Source organism: Ciconia boyciana, chromosome 6, assembly GCF_034638445.1.
Source record: "Ciconia boyciana chromosome 6, ASM3463844v1, whole genome shotgun sequence".
Taxonomy (NCBI): domain Eukaryota; kingdom Metazoa; phylum Chordata; class Aves; order Ciconiiformes; family Ciconiidae; genus Ciconia; species Ciconia boyciana.
This window is the reverse complement of record NC_132939.1, coordinates 6459266-6481531: the sequence shown is the minus strand read 5'-3', so window position 1 is coordinate 6481531 and position 22266 is coordinate 6459266. Positions and strand designations below refer to the sequence as shown.

Below are 22266 nucleotides of genomic sequence, written 5' to 3'. Positions count from 1 at the left end.
ATGATGACTCCACCACCTCTCTGGGCAGCCTGTTCCAATGCTTGACCACCCTTTCAGTAAAGAATTTTTTTCCTAATATCCAGTCTAAGCCTCCCCTGGCACAACTTCAGGACATTTCCTCTCGTCCTATCGCTTGTTACTTGGGAGAAGAGACCGACCCCCACCTCGCTACAACCTCCTTTCAGGTAGTTATAGAGCGCGATAAGGTCTCTCCTCAGCCTCCTTTTCTCCAGGCTAAACAACCCCAGTTCCCTCAGCCGCTCCCCATCAGCCTTGTGCTCCAGACCCTTCACCAGCTTCGTTGCCCTTCTCTGGACATGCTCCAGCACCTCAATGTCTCTCTTGGAGTGAGGTGCCCAAAACTGAACACAGTATTCGAGGTGCGGCCTCACCAGTGCTGAGTACAGGGGCACCATCACTTCCCTACTCCTGCTGGCCACACTATTCCTGATACAAGCCAGGATGCTGTTGGCTTTCTTGGCCACCTGGGCACACTGCCGGCTCATGTTCAGCTGACTGTCAACCAGCACCCCCAGGTCCTTCTCTGCCAGGCAGCTTTCCAGCCACTCTTCCCCAAGCCTGTAGCATTGTATGGGGTTGTTGGGACTGAAGAACAGAACCCGGCACTTGGCCTTGCTGAACCTCATACAATTGACTTCGGCCCATGGATCCAGCCTGTCCAGGTCCCTCTGGAGAGCCTTCCTACCCTCAAGCAGATCAACACTCCTGCACAACTTGGTGTCATCTGCAAACTTACTGAGGGTGCACTCGATCCCCTCGTCCAGATCATTGATAAAGATATTAAACAACACTGGCCCCAAAACAGAGCCCTGGGGAACACCGCTTGTGACCAGCCACCAACTGGATTTAACTCCGTTCACCACAACTCTCTGGGCTCAGCCATCCAGCCAGTTTTTTACCCAGTAAAGAGTACACCCGCCTAAGCCATGAGCCGCCAGCTTCTCCAGGAGAATGCTGTGGGAGACAGTGTCAAAGGCTTTACTAAAGTCCAGGTAACATCCACAGCCTTTCCCTCATCTACTAGGCAGGTCACCTGGTCATAGAAGGAGATCAGGTTGGTCAAGCAGGACCTGCCTTTCATGAACCCATGCTGGCTGGGCCTGATCCCCTGGTTGGTCTGCCCATGCTTGTTGAGCACACTCAGGATGAACCGCTCCATAATTTTCCCCCGTACCAAGGTCAGGCTGACAGGCCTGTAGTTCCCCAGACCCTCCTTCTGGCCCTTCTTGTAGATGGGTGTCACATTGGCGAGCCTCCAGTCGTCTGGGACCTCCCGTGTTAACCAGGACTGCTGATAAATGATGGAGAGTGGCTTGGCAAGCTCCTCCGCCAGCTCCCTCAGTACTCTCGGGTGGATCCCATCTGGCCCCATGGACTTGTGAGTGTCCAGGTGGCGTAGCAGGTTGTTAACGGCTTCCTCCTGGATTATGGAGAGTTTATTCTGCTCTCCGTCCCTGTCTTCCTGCTCAGGGGGCTGGGTACCCTGGGGATAACTGCTCTGACTGTTAAAGACAGAGGCAAAGAAGGCATTAAGTACCTCAGCCTTTTCCTCATCCTTGGTGGCAATGTTCCCCCCCTCCCATCCGATAAATAGGAAGCCCCGTTCCCGAGATCATTAAAAAAAACCCAAACAACCAAACCACAATCAAAACCAACCAACCAAAGACAGCAGAAGCTAAACGTTTACTTTAGGAATCACAAAATAAATACATTCATGTGCTTAAAAAACTTTCCTTAAGATCTGTACAAAACAAAAAGGCTGCAGCCCCTATAGAAGACACACATTTCTCACTCTAAGCCATCTACCAAACAGCAATAGTCTCTTTCTTTTAAGCAAATGGTCTTGAATTCTCTCCATAAATATACAGTTCTGCTTACAAGCTTGCAAAGGCTAACAGTACTTCACACTACAGTGTTGAGTGTCCTGTCTCGCTCCTCCACTCACCTTTGCAAGTAAGAGAGTTACAGCATAAAAAACATAGAACACTATTTTCAAGTCAACCTAATTGAATGGAACAAAGTAATATCACTTGAGCTGTATTAAAAGTATATGTAATCAAACTTCAAAAGAAATCTGAATTAGCTCTAGAAATATACACTCCAAAGCATAACTAACAATAATAGAAGAAAAATGCCAAAAGTTAGGGCAAGTTACATTTTAATTTCTTTCCTTTTAACACTTGCAGGACTACTTCTAGCTACATTAGAAAGACCAGAATGACTAAAGGAAAAATCAAACATTTTCCAAAGGAAAAAATGTGGGCTGTTTAATGATTAAAAATAATTAACTTAAAATAACTGATTTCTACATCATTCATTGAGCTTAAACCACCATAACAATTGGGTATTATTTTACAATTTTAAAGAACGCAAAGCAACCATGCAATCTGTAGTACACAAAGTGCTACCCAGCTGATTGTTTTCTACATCGTACTTGCTCTGTGCAGAGGATGCAAGTCGTAGTAAGCAATGCAGTGCAAATAAGATTACTATGAACTGCACATACACACTTGCCTCTTTCAAATGTAAATAAGTTGGGGATTTACCCAAATGACAAAAACAAGAGTTGGCAACAGTCACTGGGAATCTGCATCAATGAAGAGAAAAATATTTACAATGTGTTTTCCACCTAAGCAAGCGTGTTGGTGAAATGCAATGCCATAACACTGCTTCTAATTTAGCTGTGCATATTTTAGCAATCAAACTAGATCTGCTTTTGCTTGTAGCAACAATAGAAAGTTCAAGAAATTTTATTTTTTCTCCTTTTGCAGCCACAGAAAAAGTCACCCTCTGACCCAGAAAAGGATGCAATTAACTATAATCATAGGAGCCAATTCCTGTGTGTTGTTGAAATGATGCTTAAAGGAGCAGCATGAAGCTTTAAAAAAAAAATTCAGATTCTGTAGAGTATACCAAGGAGGCATACTATATAGTAGGGGGACTTTGCAGAAGTAGTTCATGAAGAGTATTGAGTCGCTGCAATCTTATAGCTGCCTCAGCAGTTCTGGGTTTGACTGGTTCTTTGCTATGTCATATTTACATTTTTGCTAAAAAATAACGTGCTCTTCACAATGAATTTCCATGACACATTTTATCTTCTTGTAAAATTAAAATAAGGTGACAGCATTGTAAAAAAGAACCAAAAAACCTGATTTCATAATAAGAATTAATTGCTGCCCTGTCAGGCATCTTACTGAATCCCCATCCTGACTCAACAAGACAGACATCACTATCAGAAGCAAGCATTGGGAAATAGCAGGTTACACCTTTTACCCCAAGCTAATCAGCATCCATTGAACAGCTACAGGATATAAATTTCATGCCTGGGTGCTAATATTTCCTTGCTCTAGTTAGGCCCATTTTTTGGCAAATGAAGGAAGAGATCCTAACTCTCAGGTTCCAGATTTTCACTCTTCTCCCAAGACTTAGAGTTCATCAGCATAAAACCTACAGTTTAAATGTTGAGTGCCTAGCATGGGCCAAACCAAATACACTAAGGCTCGTGGTTGTAACACTCAAATGTACAGCAAGAAAAGATTTCTTAAAAGCACCAATTATGCTATTGGGAATTCAGGGAGGAAAAAAAAAAAAGGTCCATTAAATTTAATCTGCCTACAGACTCTATGCAGCAGAAAAAGATGAGAAATTTACAGCATAGCAAGCATTTGATTTAATATAGACAATAGATGGGAATTACCTCAGAAACTTAATCGGGTTCATCTGGCCTGTGTGACTACTGAAGCGATGCAGCAGCATACAAGCAGGAGGCTGACGGACCGTCCATCTACTCCTACTCATTCATTCAGGCTGAGCTGAAGCCATAGCTAGCCAGCAAACGAGGCATCACCACGTGTCTCCTGGGAATTTTGCTTTACACAACTCTTACTATCTCTAATATCCAATATTTTTTGCTGTCCATGTACATCAATTTAAATGCAAAGTAGTTTCTTATCAGAAATTGACAAATTGGAAATTAAGAAAAAATAATCCTACCACCTGCATTGACCCTGACCAGGAAAACATCCCTGTTTTTATCACAGTTTTTTCTACCATCTTGCTTGTTAGGAAATACGGCCTTTAAAACACAAGTAAACAGCCCAAAAGAACACATATCCAAACAGCCATACAGCCAAAGCGTACCATGCCCACCATTGCACAGCACATCCCATGGTCTTCCACTGAAACCTTATTTTACTGTGCACGTAGAACTCTGTCCCGGTAACCTGCTTCTCAGTATGGGCCCTGGCATAAAATCCTTCATGTTTAAAGGTACTTGTTCTTGCAGAATACCAGCCATCCATTGCCAAAATTAAGGATGGCAGGTGGATACCTTTTTAATAAAGACTAAAGGGATGCATTTCCGTAGATCAGTACTCGAGACAATTGCTGAGTCTAATTTTGAAAATGTGGATTTTCTAGCTCAGTGCTATCCTGAAGTACTTTAAATTTAAGATCAAATTACCTCCTTCAGTAAATGAGCAAAACTCCACTGAAATCAACTGAAAAATCTGCCACAAAGATTTGAAGTTCTGATACAAGAAATAAGATCAGCAAATCAATACTAGAAAGAGAAAAGTTTCCTGGGCACATCCAGAGAAACTGAGCCATTACAGTTTTCAGTGAATCAACTGCTGTCATTTTGGTACCTTTAAGCTATTTTTTAACATCACGTTATGTTCTTGTACACACATAAATATGTATGGAATCTATATATAAAGAATGTTTTTGATTTAACTGTACACACAAATACATACATACAAATATATGCACAAACACACATGCAGACGACCAGGAAGCGGACACCTGACACACAAGACTAAATTTATAGTCTGAAATAGAATACATATTTTACATTTGAAAGAAAGTAATTACAGTACATTGAAGGACAGCACAGCTTGTGGATGAACCATACGAAGCTGATATTTTTACAATTTTTTTTTTTTTAAGCCATGTAGGCCTTTCCTGAGTTCATTTATCTATTTGATAGAACAAAACACTATTCAGAGATCCTTATTCACAAAAGAAATTTATGACAACACCTCCCAGAATAGTTTAAGTAGCATCTGCTTGATAAAACTCTTATAATTTCACCTAAGAAACATTTCCACATCTATTAAACAATGCATGTTTTACATAGTTCACAAGACAGAGATCATTAAAAATAGGAATAATTCAAGCATTATGGGTTGTTGTTTTAAACATTTTTGGTTGTAAAAATTGTGAAATCAAATTCTGAAGAACAGCAGATTCATTACATGGGAAAGCTTTTACAGGTAAACTTGACAAATGGGCAAAATTATTGGGACAGATATGGCAAAGGCATTTCGAGGCAGTCTAATGAAAACTGTATTTTTAAATTATAGCATAGCTATAAAACCAGCTTTCTTAAGACCAATGCAGTACTTAAATGACAACTAAATAAAATCAATGCAACTCATTCGAGTTATTATGCCTAAAATTAGTGACAAGTCGATTGATCTTTTTAATATTTCCTTCTCCAATAACATCTGCAGCCCTAAATATGGTTGAACAGTGTTCAAAAGGGAGTGTGGGAGAGAAGACTCCAGAACTAAGCCGTTTAAAATGTTTCTGGATAACAGAAAATTGGAAATTTTCACCCAGAATAGCACCATTTCTATATTTAAGACTCAGTACGAAGTTGACTGCACACTGAGGGTGAACTATCTCCTATCGCTAGAGTAATATATAGTGAATTGCTGCAGAGATTTTATAGGAAGAGGCCAGTCAAATTTGAGAGTGTTTTCTTCCCGCTGCACTGCAGTCAACGTTTTCACATTTTTAAGGCAAGCAATTCCCTAGCAAGGCTGAGATATTCATTAGGAAAAGTGACACATAAGTATTTGAGTTTAACAAATTTTGAACATCCCTCCTAAGACCGCTGAATTTTTTTGCAGGGACAAAAATGTCTGCATTTGAAAATATTCCAGGGTTTCAGGCTGAAATAGGTGCAAAGTAGATGAGAATCAGTTCTTTTTGCTGTCAAGAAAAACCAGTTTCATGTGATTGTGGGGTCACATTACAGCCGAACAGCTTGTACAGACACCTTAGCTCAGGTAGTAACACAACCAACAACTCAGGAATGTTATGTCCTCTTTGAATATCCATACATAATTGGAATTATCGTTCCAAATATTGTATTTAGTTTGCTCAAATTAAGACTAGAGGATAATGAGTCTCAGGAGAGGACTATAATCTTTATAAAGTCACAGGCTATCAACCCTCAGTCGAAAAATACTTCACCATACAAACTTGACTTTCTCCAGCTACACTTCATCTTGATTAAGATTACAAACTAGAAAACAACAGCAGTCCATTTTAATTTAAACCTCTAAATAGCAAAAAAAAATTTTTGAAATCACTTTCTGGTCCCACTGAACTTAGCAAATAACCATCTGTATTCAACAGTATGATCCTAAAGAAAATGCAAACTCTCCAAGCCTTCTCCCTTGAAATCAATGGGACTTGTGTATGGTGTACCATAATATGATCAATTTGGGGTTCGCCAGTCTTTTTTCTCTAAATTCTTATTGACTTTCATGGAAATCTAGTAATCTGAGCTTCATAGCCTCTCAACCCAGGACAGGAGCATTCCAGGTGCAACATAACTTTATCAAGCAACTTTTTAAATTAATAAGCCACGTGCATTTTCATGTCACATACACCTTTATAAATTCTTATGCTATTAAGTACTGTGTGGTATTTTCAGCGGCAAAGAATACTCCAATACTGAATTTGGATGACTCAGAGCTCCTCAAGGGTGATCCCTCTGTTCTGATCCTAAGTGACAAACATCAGTAATTGATAGCATTATTTGTAATGATGAAATCAACAGCTCGCCTTCTCTTTCTTTATGAACCGTGGAAATTTGATTATTAAATGCTTTTCTATTATTTCATCTAAGGATAAAAATCAATAGTGCCTACTCAAGACTTTGAAGTATCGATTTACATTCTTTTTTTTTTACCACATATGCAATCATTACTTCCTTTTAAGTGGTCTTTCCAGTAGGTAATTTTAACATCTTGATACTAAAAGCAAACTTTTCCACTTGTCTGCATAACATGAATAAATTAGATTTCCTGTTTGGCAAAATTTACACTAGCTTCAGGGAAACTTTTACATTAATTATAAAATTTCATCTCTGCTTAAAGTTGTCTGGAGCTTGCCCTGGAGATCTGTAATACTGGAAAACACTGATTTGGATAACACTAAGATTCACAGAACTCTGTACAAGTTCAAAGATCAAAGATTTGAATTAGGTTTCATGCTGCCCCTGTCGCCTGGTAAAGCTGCAACAGATGTCAGTGCTGTGTGTGCAAAGGACAGAATACAGCTCTTTTAAACTTTACTTTTCAAGATAAGCTCTTATACTTCACGTTTTGCTGCCTTTTTGAAACAAGATGTAGTAGAGGAACCACTAGGACTTTCTATTCTTAACCCTTAGTTTCAAACATACTGGTCATACTCGCATAAAAATAAAATGAAATGGACCATCAGAGAACTCTAGCACCTCCCTTATCCCCAAAGGCCTATACAATCTGATCTTTGAAATGCTTATAGAAGTTTACCTTACACATTACCACATGATGTAGCATCCAGGAGCACTAATTATCAGTAACAATTTCCTATGAAAGGAAATGAAGGCACAGATTGGAAATTACTCTTTCTTTTGTCCACAGATGATATTTTGCTACAAATGACAATTGAAAAAGGCTAAGCTTCAGGAATAAAAAGCCTGTTACACAGATTTGAGACTAGATGAGACTAGATAAGTAAGAAAAATAAAGAATTCAGACCCATTTTGGAACTTTGGACTTAATGAAGGTGGATGTCAGAAATAAGAATTTAATAAAGCGTCCTGGGCAGAATGGGAAAACTGAGTAAAGACAACAGAATAACTTCAGCAAGATTAAAAAAGAACACTGCTATGTTTTTCAACATCACGGTTAACTGAAAAGATGACAGACAAAGAATATTGGGCAAAATCCGAGCAGACAGTTTTCTAAACATTGTGGCTAAGTACAGGTTGAAAACAGAGCCATAATAGGTATACATTTCATTTTTAATCTTCTCATTCATTAAGGATGCATTTTACTTAAACATTCTTATTTGAACATTGTCCTGGTTTCAGCTGAGATAGAGTTAATTTTCTTTATAGTGGCTGGTATGGGGCTATGTTTTGGATTTGTGCTGAAAACAGTGTTGATAATACAGAGATGTTTTAGTTGTTGCTGCACTGGTCAAGGACTTTTCAGCTTCCCGTGCTCTGCCAGGTGCACAAGAAGCTGGGAGGGGACACAGCCAGGATCGTTGACCCAAACTGCCCAAAGGGCTATTCCATACCACATGACGTCATGCCCAGTATAGAAAGCTGGGGAAGAAGGAAGGGGGGGACATTTGGAGTGATGGCGTTTGTCTTCCCAAGTAACCATTACGCGTGATGGAGCCCTGCTTTCCTGGAGATGGCTGAACACCTGCCTGCCCATGGGAAGCGGTGAATGAATACCTTGCTTTGCTTTGCTTGCGTGCGTGGCTTTTGCTTTCCCTATTAAACTGTCTTTATCTCAACCCTCGAGTTTTCTTACTTTTGCTCTTCCGATTCTCTCCCCCATCCCACCGGGGGGGAGTGAGCGAGCGGCTGCGTGGGGCTTAGTTGCCGGCTGGGGCTAAACCACGACAAACATCATCTTCACTTTCTAGTAGTTCATGGCTGTAAATCAGATTCTTTAAACCCTGGCTCTAGATTTAAAGAACGAATGGAGAATCCAAAAATACAGTGGTCCCTAGGAGAGAGGGGTCCAGACATAGCAGATCCATCATATTCCTTTAATTGATGCTCTGATTCTGATTACCGCTCAACAGCAACTGAGAAAATGTCTCCTACACTCCTGGGTCTACAAGATCAGGAAAACAAAACTTTTAAAAACAAAAGCTTATTCTAACATTCACTGCAGTTGCTACTGTGTCACTACAAATACATCTCGCTGACAATCTTGATGCAGTAGGATTTGTTTTCTGTATGATCTCATATACTGTCCCCTAAAAGCCATTTTCAACTGATTAAACTGTTTCCACCTTTTACTTACCATTTTCAGTAAAAAATATCATAGAACAATTTTAAGCAAATTTTTTTTTAAAAGAGGACTTTTTTTTACTTCAAAAGAAGGTGTAATCAATCAAGAAACAACACTGAATTTGAAGTCTTTGAGCAGAATGATATCTGAAGCTGCTCCTGTACTCTTCCTGCTTGTTCATCTTTCCCTGGGCAGTGCCCCTGCCTCTGACACTTGTGGATGTTTTCTTTTGAATTGTACCCAAGGAGGGAACAGGACTTTATCCAATTTTCTTCTCAGGAGGACAGGCTTTTATACTTAGAAAAAAAAGTCAGTTTTATCTGCAGAGTATGGAAAGTGAAGAACTACAACATCCTCCTTTATAGAATAGTATCAGCATACAGTCTCAAAGCCTTAAAATTTTGTTTCTGCTTCGCTAAGGGAGGTTTCTTGGTTTTTTTTTTCCCCCACCATAATTCAATGCAATTCAATTGAATTCACCCTGCAGGGCATGAAATTCCCAATAGATCAGGTGAGACTTTAAACTGCTGTGACTTTACCTTTTATTAGTGCAGCTAAGCACAGAGGGATTGGAGGAAATTCTGGTTTAGGATTATTTACTCGACCCTAAAGCTATAACCACAATTTATACATGAATAGAGCAAAAGTATTGTTTACAAGGTAGTTATTTAAAACTGTGTTTCTTGGCAAAAAGAACACATATTACTGAGAGCTACAGTCAAATTCATTTTCCACTCCTGGTTTACTTTGTATTGCCTGTACTACTATACATCTTTTATGTAATTCCTGTTTTTCAAAGTTCTGCCACAGCCTAAACAGCAAAGAAATATATTGCCTGATAGAAACCACTGGATCGACTTTACAAATACATGGGATTGTTGTAAATCTGTAAAGATATTAACATACCTTAACGTAGGTATACACAGAGATATTGTAAAACGCTTTGCCCAAAGATAATATGACAAGCTAGACAGTCATTTCTTATCTAATCAAATGTAATTAAATGGTTTAAATAAGAGCAAACTTCTTTTTAATACACACTTCTAAGTCTAATGTGAGGCAACTACAGCGTCCATGTGACAAAGGTGAACAACATTTCACTACCTTTCAGTAAAGAATATACACCATTTATTAACTTTTAGGGAAAATTCCCGATTCATTTATCTCAAGGAAATTGCATGTAAGTGTACATCAGCTGGGACACTTATCTTTAGCTGAACATGGCTTTTATAGGTGTACCAGTAGGAAATGAATGACAAAATGAATGACAAATGCAGAAAAGACATTAATTTAAGAAATTAATCCATCATGTATACGCATATCCAGAGTTGCACCCAAAACGATCGGTTCTGAATGCTGAATAGCAATTGTTAAGACCCATGATTTTTCTGATATAAACAAGGGCTAACACAGCATCCTGCTTTAGCTTCACTTTTAAAGCAGTTTTGGCATCCTTTTCACAACTGATATACAGCTGACATGGTAGAAGTGAGCTGCTCACTCTGCAACAGGCCATCTCCAGAAGTGAAAATTTTGAAATTATTTTATACATACTTTATTTTAGCCTACATTTTTGCCAAGTTTCTTAGCTCCACCAGTGCTTCTGAATTTCCAGACCTCTTGGCTTCTTTGTCAATAATAGAAACGTCTCAAAATAAGAGCTTATCTGTTTACATGTCAATCCTTTATTAGACTACATTAGCACAATCCACACAACCTTACAGCTGGAAGTCTGACAGATTTTTTCTGGTATTGCAGGAAGCACGTAAGAGACCTCTAAAAAAGACAGGATTTTTAGACACATAATCCCTATGCTCTGTATCTGGCGCTTTTTTTCCTCCACACCAGGGACTGTTTTTGTTGTTAACTGTTTTTTTCCAAAGCCTTGAATAGCCTGAAAATTGCCTTTCTGTACAATGTCCTCTCCTCATATGCTATATCACAGCTGCTGCATTCAGTTGGAAGGCTGTTTTTGGCTATTCCTATCTCTGAATTGCAAAGTTGAACAGAAGTAGGGCATGCACTGAAAGAACAGGGGTAAACAGGGAATTATTTTTACAGTCATGGAAGAGCCTGAGATTGCAAAATTCACACTTTGCCAATACAAACTGAGGGTGAAGGTGATATTTGAAAGGACAAAAGTAGCTATGGAAGGAATTCCATTTTCATTATCTGCCTCTGTATATCTGCATGCAGATAGCACTTTTAAAAAATACATGTAAAATGCTACCAATTATTTAAATATATCGCATATCCAATCTTACAAACAAGATTTTAAAAAGCATACTATATATTCAGTGTTTGGAGGCAGGACCTAGATAACATAATGTTTCCTTAAAATCATACCATTTAAATTCAGTCAAATCTTTGTCAAAATATGAATTCCTTATTTGAAACCCTCAAAAACAACTACTGAAATTCCAGAAAACCTGATATTAGTGGACTTACTTTTGGGGAACTGGCAAACATAGTATAGAAGTTTAATAGAAAGCCGTTACGTAGATATAGCTATTGGCTCCTTTTCCACACAGTAGCTGATGCATAGAAGGAATAAGCAATGCTCTCAAACCTCAAGGCAAGTTTAGTTGACTGAGCCAAGAACAGAATGCTGGAGCTTCTGATTTCCAGGGCACGCTAGGACCAGATTGCTTCTTTAATCACAAGTACTATTCTGTATTTCCTCATAAAATAAGTGCAAAATAAACAGTGCCCACATTTTTTCCTACAGCTCTTGGAACATCTTGCAAGTTGACAACATAAAGAAATGGAAATATTTCAGGTAATTTGATTAAATTAGAAACAAACAAAAAGCAGATCACTTGTGCCGACTCTTCCAGTATTTATCTATGTGAATGTGTTTGGACAGGGTAGTAATAAAAGAATGGCAGATACATCACCTGAATGCAAGCACTGTCAAGTACTCGCATCAAAATTTTTCCTTCCTTTTTTTTTTAGCTACGTATCATTGCTGCTCTTACATACATAGGTGTGCAAACCCCTTGTATCGTGGGGAGGGGGGCATTTGGGTGGGTGCGGAGGGTGGGGAGGAAACAGGCCTTTATCACTTCTCGTGCAATTTTGAAAACCTAGAAGACCAAATCTTTACTGCATTTTTTCTACACCTCATTTCCTCTTTGCTGCATATGATATGAAGTCTCTTTCCCTTAGTTATGTCTTTGTTATTATACTCCTTCTGGAAGATTTACTCTTTTTATTCGCACATCCAGTTTGAAACATTTGTAGAAAGTACTGGAAGGTTCTGTAGTTCCATTTCGAGCATCTAGACATTAATTCACTATTTCCCTAGAGAAGAATGTGGCTTTTCTCTTCTCCTCAGTAAAACTCCGCTTCCCCCCCGCTTTTTAATTTTATGACCTAAAAGAGATGACTAATACAAATCAAACGGATCTTTTTGAATAATTCCAGGAACATTTGAATGATGGTTAAATCCTATGTATTTTGGATGTATGGTGAGGAAGGAGAAGCAGGTGAGCTAGACTAGAACACACATCACTGAAAGCCTCAGGAAACTTGACGTCTGTTTTGCTTGATGTGCTCTACCTCCCATCTATACCAATATCTCTAGTTTAATCATTGCTCTACCTCTAAGGTTAATCACCATTTTTCAATATGCTATTTCTTTTTTGCTTTTTGAGAAGCCTCAATCACAGATGCCCCAAATAACATTTATACAGGCCTCTAGAAACTGTTCACTCAGAGACTCACAAAACCCCTATCCATCTTCTCTGCTGTTTTGTAGTCAAAGTACTTCCCTAAAAACTCAGACAAAATCACAACCAAGCGTGGCAGGATAGTGGAGATACATATCAAAAGTACTCCTTAAATATGTATGATCTTATAAATGTCAGCCACTTGGTTTACATTTTTACTTTTATATGTAAATTTTTATACCTTTATACTTTTTTATATCAAAAAGTTTATACTTTATTTTTTATACGTTTATTCTTTTCCCCTGTGCATTTATCTGTTCTCTAAGGATTTGCCAAGATATTAAAGAGAAATCATAATCTTTCTCATTCTTCATAGAGTGTAGAGACCCCAACCAGACTGAACCTTCATTTAGTGCCAGACATTTGCAATGTGACTGGAAGAAGCTACACAGTAAATGACTGCAGCCAGCCTTGCAGCCCCCAGGAAAAGGCATTATTCTGGTTTGTTCTCAAGGGTTTCCTTGGGCTGAGTTCAAGGGGAACTAATGGCAGACTGCAACTGCTAACAAAGTGCAATATCAGGTACTACTGTGGCAGGACAGCAAAACACACATAAATCCAACACAGACATTCAATCTCATGAAAGAGTACTATGTACAAATAAGGCAAATAGTAACAAATTCTGAAAAGAACAGTCAAATGACCAAAAACCATACAAAATGCCTAGAAGCTGTTAAAAAATGCTGTATTAGAAGCCCCTAAAACCTTGAATGACTCTATAAAGCTAAGAAGGCTACACAGGGAACAACTCAGAATTTAGAAAAACTTGCTCAAGGGAGGACAACAGGAAAGGACATTTGGAATGGACAGGAATTGGACAGTGTAAGAAGTTGTGGATGTATCCAATATCAAAAAAGGACTTGGAGAAATTAATGGACAGCAGGTTCATAAACATACGCTACAGGGAACAGACAGGGAATACGTCTTCTAACATCCCAAACCCAGTGATTGCAGATGCTGTGGGAAGCGAGGCAGGCTCACGTGCTCTGCCCTAACAGCGTTTGCTATTGCCATTGTCACAGACAAGATACTGAGATTGATGGACCATTGAGCATTTCATATGTTCTTGTAATTCAAAAGACAGGAGGAGTCACCCTACTGTGCCACACCCAAAGTGCCAACCACCAGATCCCGGTGACTCCTGGGGTTTGCCACCAGCCTGAATTTATTTCTGATGCACCTTCACTGATCTCAGGTACCCCAGAATTTCACCTGACTTCCCTTTTTTTTTCTAAGAGGAAGAGAGAAACGTAGATGTAAAATGTGTGTGAATTGGTACATCTGTGGGTATCCAAGTCAGCATATCTATGTTTTGAATCGAAGGAATGTTGAGCATTCTTAATTGCCCATTCATTTCAGGTAGTGATGGAGATGTTTAGTCACTCTGCAGACTGATACACAATTGGAAACATAAAATTGTAGGTATGCAAATCAGATGTTTCTCTAAAAGTTCCCATGATAGGCCTAAAACTCTTGCAACAGCGGTATATCCAGTTTACCCAGTCAGCTCTTGCAACTTCAGACAGGAGGGTATCAGGAAATAAAATGTTGCTGAATCACTCCATCTTTAAATCGAGAAACAAATACTTTTGGTGCCAAAAAGAAAGATTCCTTTCAAAGCAGATTTTCTAAAATGTGCTATAAATACAGTAAATATTACAGAAATCTACTGACCTACCTAAGAAAATCATTAGCAGTCAGACGGTTTGAATGTTGACTAATGAAGTATTTATTTGTGTGCAAGAAGAGACAGGATTTTTTATGGCTGGTCAATAGGATCAGACTGATATGATTTATTAGAATTAACAGGCTCAATTGCAAACCATCCAGTGATCACAGGTGGGAAAAGAAAGCAAGGTGGTTGTGACTGTACATGAAGACAACAGAGAACGTGGCTTAAGATCAAGTTTGCATACGTGTTAAACTCAGAATAGTTTAGAATAGCAACATGTAAGAATTGAACAGAAGAGATAAAGACAAGAAGCCTGGTTGGAAAGAGAAAAGGAGATCATGTGAATAATATATTTTCAAGTGCAAAGTTCTTTGCAAAACGAAGCAATGGAAAGGGAGACTATATCCTGATTTAGACAAATTATTTGGGGAGAAAAAGATAAGGAGGAAAAAAATATGACGCTGCTCAAATATTTTAAATTTCTATTCCAAGATCAAATTTCAAAATAAATTCAGTTTAATACTCACAAAAATTAAATATAACATGTTTTATGTTTTATTTGGGATTTTGGGATCAATTTGGGATTAATATTCATGACTTAAAGCTTAAGAAAACATTTTAGTAATGTGGGTTTTTTTAATTTTATTAAGAATCTTAACTCTGAGATTTTATTTCCATTCTCCTCCTCTTGCTGCTTATTTTTAAAGCATGTAATAACACTGTGGATGAAGGTTCACTGTGTATCAATAATCTACAGAAATGAATTAAGTATTCCTTTCCGAAAAAGCACAACTCATAAGTACAGCAAAAGTTACAGAGATGTACTATGGACCTATGCGCCACTAGCACAGAGTCAACAGTTGCATTCAGTAAAACACTATTTCTAAATGCACACCGTCATTTTTGTTTGCTTTTGTGTTTAGAGTATTTCACTGAAGCGTTATCTTTCTACTACAACAACATATGTTTTAAATATGAAGCCAAGCCATAATCTCTTCCAGTGTAAACTCTGAACACAGATGACAATCAAATGTTCCTCTTACCTCGTTTTGGAGGTCACGGATCATTTTGCTCTTCCTTTCCATTTCAGTCTTCAGAAAGTTAATCTACAAGTTTAAAGAAATGTTGAGTGTGAGTTGTTGAAATCTACCTAAACATCAGTTTAACCATTATTTCTTTACTCACAGCTTTGGGGAAAAAAAAAATACAACCACTTTACATCTGTTTCTAGCAATAAATTATCTTACAAACCTTCTGCTTATATACCAAATCGGTATAGGCCACAGCTAGGTATTTGCTAAATCTACAAACATTTAGCATGATATTTACTAGAAAACTTATAATAAAGAGAAGAAAATTGCTGTACATAAATAGACTTACTTTACTTTTGCACCAGTAGATAGTGTTTATTTTTCGCAATGAAGTCCCACATGATCTTTAGAGAACTAAGGATTTTTACAACAATATTAACTGATTTTACGATCTAAAATTTTTTTAACCCTCTAAGAAGACAACATCTATCCTAGTAGGTTTCTAACAGTTATTTAATTTGAATGCCACAGTACTGGTCCTAATGAGATAAACCCCCTGATTCTGATCAGACTCACCTGTGGAATAAAGTGTATTATATGTGAAAGCATTCAAATATGGTCTTTAGTTCCTGTTTAATTCAATGACTTGCCTTGGAAAATAGATAATCCAATCTTAGTTTTAAGATTGAATTTAGTCAATCACAGTTTAAAAGATTGTTTTTACAAATTAGTCTAAGTTTCTTTCAGGACTGAGCTTTCCTCCTGGCTTCTGGAACATAATGGGAGAAAGGAGGATGTAATTATAACAACTAGGATTAAAATAACACATTCCTTTCACTTTGAAGGAGAATGCTCTTGGATACCTTAGTTAGCAAAACACTCATCCCTATATACCCAATGCCCCATGCCGCGTTCTCTCCCCCATTTATACAAAAGCCTACCTACGTTCACGGGAAACTACAGTTCATCTGACATGGCAGCAGACTTGTTAAGAAAAACAAAACCTCTCTAAGAAAACAGATTTAGATTATAGAGACATCGACCTAGAGATTCATGGTTTGAATGTCATGAGGATAAAAAATGACAGTGAATCTGCATGATGTGACAGCTGTTCTTAGAATCATGTCCACACTCAAGTAGACAGATGTCAGTAATTTAAAAACCATCACTGGCCTTGACATTGCTCTCATCTGTATCAAAAGAGAAGTCAGAGAACATTATCATCGCTTAAGAGAGAAAAGTAGGTAGGGGGTCCAAGAGACAAGTGCCAACTGACATGCACAAATGTTACTTCTTTTGCAAACTCTTCCAAAATTTTCTCTAAGTGGCTTGGTTGTGGAAATACTAACTACACATCCAGCTACCACTGAGGGTGATGTTTTAACAGAAGATGAATATATTCAGCACTGGCCCAGCAATCACATCTGGAAATAGTGAACTTTAGTCCATGTATATTGTCTAACAAATATGAAGATTTTGCGCAACAATAAATAAAGGTCACAATCAAAATATGAGATCAGGATTAACTGGGGAAAAAAACCCCCAAAACAGTTCACATGGTGGGTTTTGGTTTTTCAGCTGTTCAAAAGATTTGCCAGCTACCAATAAATACCGATAAAAATAATATAGGGGTTTCCATTAAAGAGTGTTCCCTTTCTTAGTCCTAACTCTCAAAAGAATATTAATATTCCTTCGAAGTACTTCACTTCTAAATCTGAATATATATGAAATAATTGAAGAGTTATGATACCAAAATTATTGTCTGTGTGCTCTCTATACATAGCCTGTAAGTATCAGCCTGGATCTTCTAGTGGAGAGATATTTAAGTCACCACAGTACTGTTAATTTAACCAGCAATCTATGTTAGTTAAACCAGTAATTTTTGTTAATTACTATTCACATACACATGCTTCTGATATCACTGATATGGACAACTTAAATAGTGCAAACTTACTGGTTTAGCTTATCTGAATAATTAAAAAAAAATTAACTTCCTTTCTTTTTTAAAAATAATACCAGTATTAATTAAAAAGTCATTCATTTTTGCTTTCATATTGTAACAGCATTTTTAAAGCACTTCTACTAAATCTCCAACAGCTGAAGAGCCACTTAGTCATAAAGTATAGCTATAGAGAGCTACATAGGAGGGATTTATACGGCTTGGCTACTGGAGCTAATATAGAAATAACATTTAAGTGCATCTATGTCTATAATTTCATGCTTTAAGGCAGATTGGTCTATATCAGACCATTTACATGATACTTTTAGTCAGTCCCAAGGACAAGGCATAATACCATTTTCCAGAGGAGATGTAAAAATTCTACTTTCAGTCACCAAATCCTGATAGCATAATAAACAAGAATGGACATTTATACCCAGCTCTAAATTAAAAGGCACAGAAACTGAAAAATTGAAACTAAGAAACGTTCTACATCTCTTCTTCCTTTCTACCTACTCTTTGTTCTTGTTCAATATTTGCCTCTTTCCAAATGTTGGTTGCCTTTAATTAATATCTAGCTGTAATTATGAAAATACATAATGAAAATATATTCTTCTAAGGCTGAACTTTGCAATATTAAGCAAGGACACTGCTTCTGTCTCCTGGAGACAGACATCCAAGGTACTCAGAGCTTTGTGTGTTTCAGAGCTCATTACATTTATTAAAGGCAAAAGCTTCCATCCAGTGGCCTTTACTCACAGCAGTTTGTGACCTTGAAATGTTCAAATTAAATTTTCCCCCATTGAAATACAGAATGCTTTAGCAGATGGCAGTGATCTAATTCTGAGTCAGACAATAGTTAGTTATTCACTACAGATGAAGGATGGAAGAATACCAATATAGCATCATTACCACACAGTCAAAGCTCAGCTGTATGCTTACTTGCTTACCTCCAGACTTCTTGTATCTTGCTCAGGACTAAGCCATGAGCAATTAAGATGGAATTGGAATACGTTCATTAACACCTATTTTGGCAATATCTGGAAAACCTAACGTACTCAATATTAATTTTCATGGTCTAATTTTCAAGTTATAGTGTAGGAGTTGACTCCAAAAGCCAGAGAGAACTGGTTAGACTATTACCTAAAACAGGGAAACTAGTCTTACCTTTGGAAAAAAGTGCTCTACTAAGTGTTAAATACTTCTAAGAGCAAACCTAAATATACTTTTACCTACTAGGATTTCTTAGATGAATGTAACTTTTAAGCTGTAAGTTATACTTTAACTAGTAAAACGGATTTTTGTCAAAGAGACATTTAGGACTTTAGGACCTGTCATAAGGGCTGTCACTAAACAAATATTTTTGAAGTGAAATGAACATCTGATCCTTTTATTAAGAACATTGCAGGCATGTTATTTTAATAATAACATTTTATTAAAAATATTGCAGGCATTGCAGGCTCATGGTTCTTAAGATTCTTGTTTGGTGGTGGATATCTCTGAATTAAATTCCCTATATTCTGTTAGTCTTTTATTACTACAAAAAACCCTACTGCTTTCAGAATAACCATATTGTTTATTGTTTATTTTTACAAGTCATGCATAATGTGTTACTTATTTCTCATTTTTCATAGTGAACACCGAGCAACTGGGAAAAAGGCGTTTACACAGACATATTTTCTCCTTTATTTTGACAGACTGTACTATAGTTGTATTGTCAAACAATTCCATCACCATGTCTTTTTAAAAATTGTTAGCATGATATAAAATACCAACAGGAACAGAATGTAAAATGCAGACTGAGCTTAGTCTACTTAGCCAAACTGTTTTTGAGGATTTCCCTGTTTCCTTCTTTACTTTCTTCCTCATCCAGAGCTATCCAGCTCTTTTTTATATACTTTAATTGCAGTTAGTGGGAAACAACTTTGCAAACCTCAAGGTCACTTCCTAAAAACGTAATTATTTCTTAAGATACAAGCAGTTAGCATGAAGCACGGTCAAGTGCAGAGCCCTTCTCCAAAAAGCTCTAAGAGCCTGTTAACCTAATGCAGAGATACAGAATCACTACTTACTCTATTTATTCAAATTCACTGGAAAAAAACCACTTTCAAGTTACATGTGTCATTTGCCCTCTCCCTCTTTGTTAACAAACGTGAAAATTAGTCCATGGTTCCTAATCCTGTTTCTGGAAGAAGTGGTTCCACTTCACATTTAAGGATATAGTTTGACATTATTAATAATTTTTTTCACTGCATAACAACCTATTATAAATTGCTTAGGTATTTGAAATTAAATGCAGACAAAAAATCTGTCAAACTTTATTGATAGTTAAAGAGGACAACAGGTTATTTGGAATTATGTCTTACACATTTTATATACATGTTGTATACCTAAACCCAGTATAGTGCTTCTGACTAACGAGCTTTCTCTAGTTAAGAAATGCTTTTTGATATACAAATAATCCATAGTTCTAGCGCGAGATGGTCTGTAGAGAAGCTCCATCACAACCAGTTTTCTGGAAGACTGTATTTGACCTTGAACTTTGCAACATAAGACTACTCTAAAATGTAAACCATCCTTATCATAACTAGTATTCCTCTGCACCTTTACTATCCTGAATAGAGCAGCTGAAACAAGAGGCATAAATTTATCTGAGGTCTGCCATATATTTTCTAGAAAAGAGCTGTCCCCACACGGACTGCTGCTGTTCTTCATAGGTTAGCGCTACAGATGCAGAAGGCAAAGGACCCAGAAAGGGAGTGCTCGCTCCTGCTAAGGGCCCCCAGGTCAGTCCTCAGTGTGATTAGTACTGTAAAGGACAGGAACGTCTTTACACCTCATTTTTGTTTCCTCAAGCCTGAGTTGCTGCTTCTACCCTCAGAAAGTTGTTACTACCTAGCAGCAGCTCCACTGGCTGCTCTCTGAGAGACTGTACCCACCAACACTTCAGCAGAGCCTCAGAATGGCAACTTTTTCGCTCCCTACCATTCTTGGCTTCTCCAGTCTTAAAGGGCCAAAAAAATGGATAAGCATGCAAGATAAGGTTGATAACACTGTTTCTGATGAATCATTTGTGCAACTGATAGTGACGAGTCTTGCCATACATTGCACTAGACGTAGATGCAAAGTGTAATGTACTGCTGTGGCGTCTCCTCTGTTCTTTTGGTTTGGTCAGAGTCCTTGAATACTTTCCAGGTTATTTTTCATGTAATTTGACTTACTTCTTGTAAATTATTACTTACACTTTTGCATTTACCTAATAAAGAACACCCCTCAGGCAGGTGTTCCCTGTTGAATATATACAGCCAATTAACATACAGTAAGCATTATGCTTCCTTGGCAAGTGCAGAAAAGAAATATGTAATTCCAACCCCCCTCCAGTGTTTTATTCATGTGGCTTTGAGAAACGTAATTCTATTCTTATTTACTTTGATGAAAATCAAGATTTACCTCACCAAATCCTGTAGAATAAAATGTGCTTAAATTGGATTAGAAACAAGACTCACAATTCATTAAATTAGAATTAAATTCAAGCTCCCATCCTCTAGCTAGGCTTGCCTCAAAGTACCTAGACCTTTCATAGCATTCACATTGCTTTCAGAAAAACGTGAAACACATGGAGAAACCAGGTGTAAAGTAAGCCTGTGTGACAGTAATAATATTTATTTCCATTTCTATTGCAGCTTTCATCTGAGGATCCTGAAGCACTTTTTGAATATTCATTCAGTCTCACTGTATTGGTGAGCTTCATTATGTACATTGTACCTTGAAGCATAAAGAAATAAATGTCACAAACCAAGGACACAGTTCTGCTTTCCTTAAAATCAGTGGCAAATTTAATATTCTATTATTGGCAAGTTTTAGAACACAGCTCAAGAATTCAGTTTCTCTAACAGCTGACAACACTCCAAGCCAAGTTCTGTTATAAACTCAGAGGGGTTTTTCCTGGTTTCTGCACTAGGTAATACTTTTGCTTACAGTTAACAGTATATTTTGTTTGACGTGTATAGTACAAATCTTGTGCTCTTCCCCAGTGCTAGGGCATGGACTGAATCTACATAAGGCATTGCTGCTCAAGTTAAAAAAAGCGCAGTATCACAAAGAACAACAGAGTGAATAATCCATTCACTACATCTGAGATTTAGTTAACCCACAGCTGAATTAGTCTTGAATATCAAAATCTAATACAGAGATTAAATAACAAAATATGTTTTCTGCCTTTAATTTGCAGGACCAGAATTTGTTGTGCTCATAAAGCTAGTGGGAATGTGTCTGTGCACCTGGAAAAAGACAACTTTCAACCAGCATGTTCTGAGTACTTAGCAATGAAGACTAGGTTCTCATTTTTTCTTATTTCAGGACAACATATCTTGCCTCAGTAAAAAACCATCTTAAACAGTGCAGATATTTTACAAATCCTTCTAGCAGCTCATTTTCAAGTCTAGAGTTAGAATCACAGAAGACTTGAGGTTTGAAGGGACCTCTGGAGATTATCCAGTCAACTTATGCTCAGTGGTGTTCGTGTTATAGGACTACTACTAATGAGCACAGGAAAAATTTCCTTTTTATATCTTAGAATTAAACAAGAAAACATGAATCTACTTTTTTTTTCTGCAATAGCAAAATGTGGCTATTTATGCCCCACAGTATTACAGTGCTACACAAAAATCCAACCAATTGTACAATTTATCCAGAAACAGAGTTTCATTAAAGCAGGAAATCTTAATGGGACTTAATACCTTCTTCTAGTGATAATTAGTCCTACTACGGTCAAAAT

At 37.5% G+C, this 22266-nt stretch overlaps 1 protein-coding gene across 1 annotated transcript in view; it reads right to left on the bottom strand.

Moving 5' to 3' along the window:
* The window catches only part of LUZP2 (leucine zipper protein 2), a 221110-nt gene that overhangs the window by 84728 nt on the left and 114116 nt on the right, over positions 1-22266 (bottom strand). Inside the window, exon 7 of the mRNA XM_072864895.1 lies at positions 15563-15625. Within this exon, the coding sequence (XP_072720996.1) occupies positions 15563-15625 (63 nt within the window). The remainder of the gene's footprint in view (positions 1-15562; positions 15626-22266) is intronic.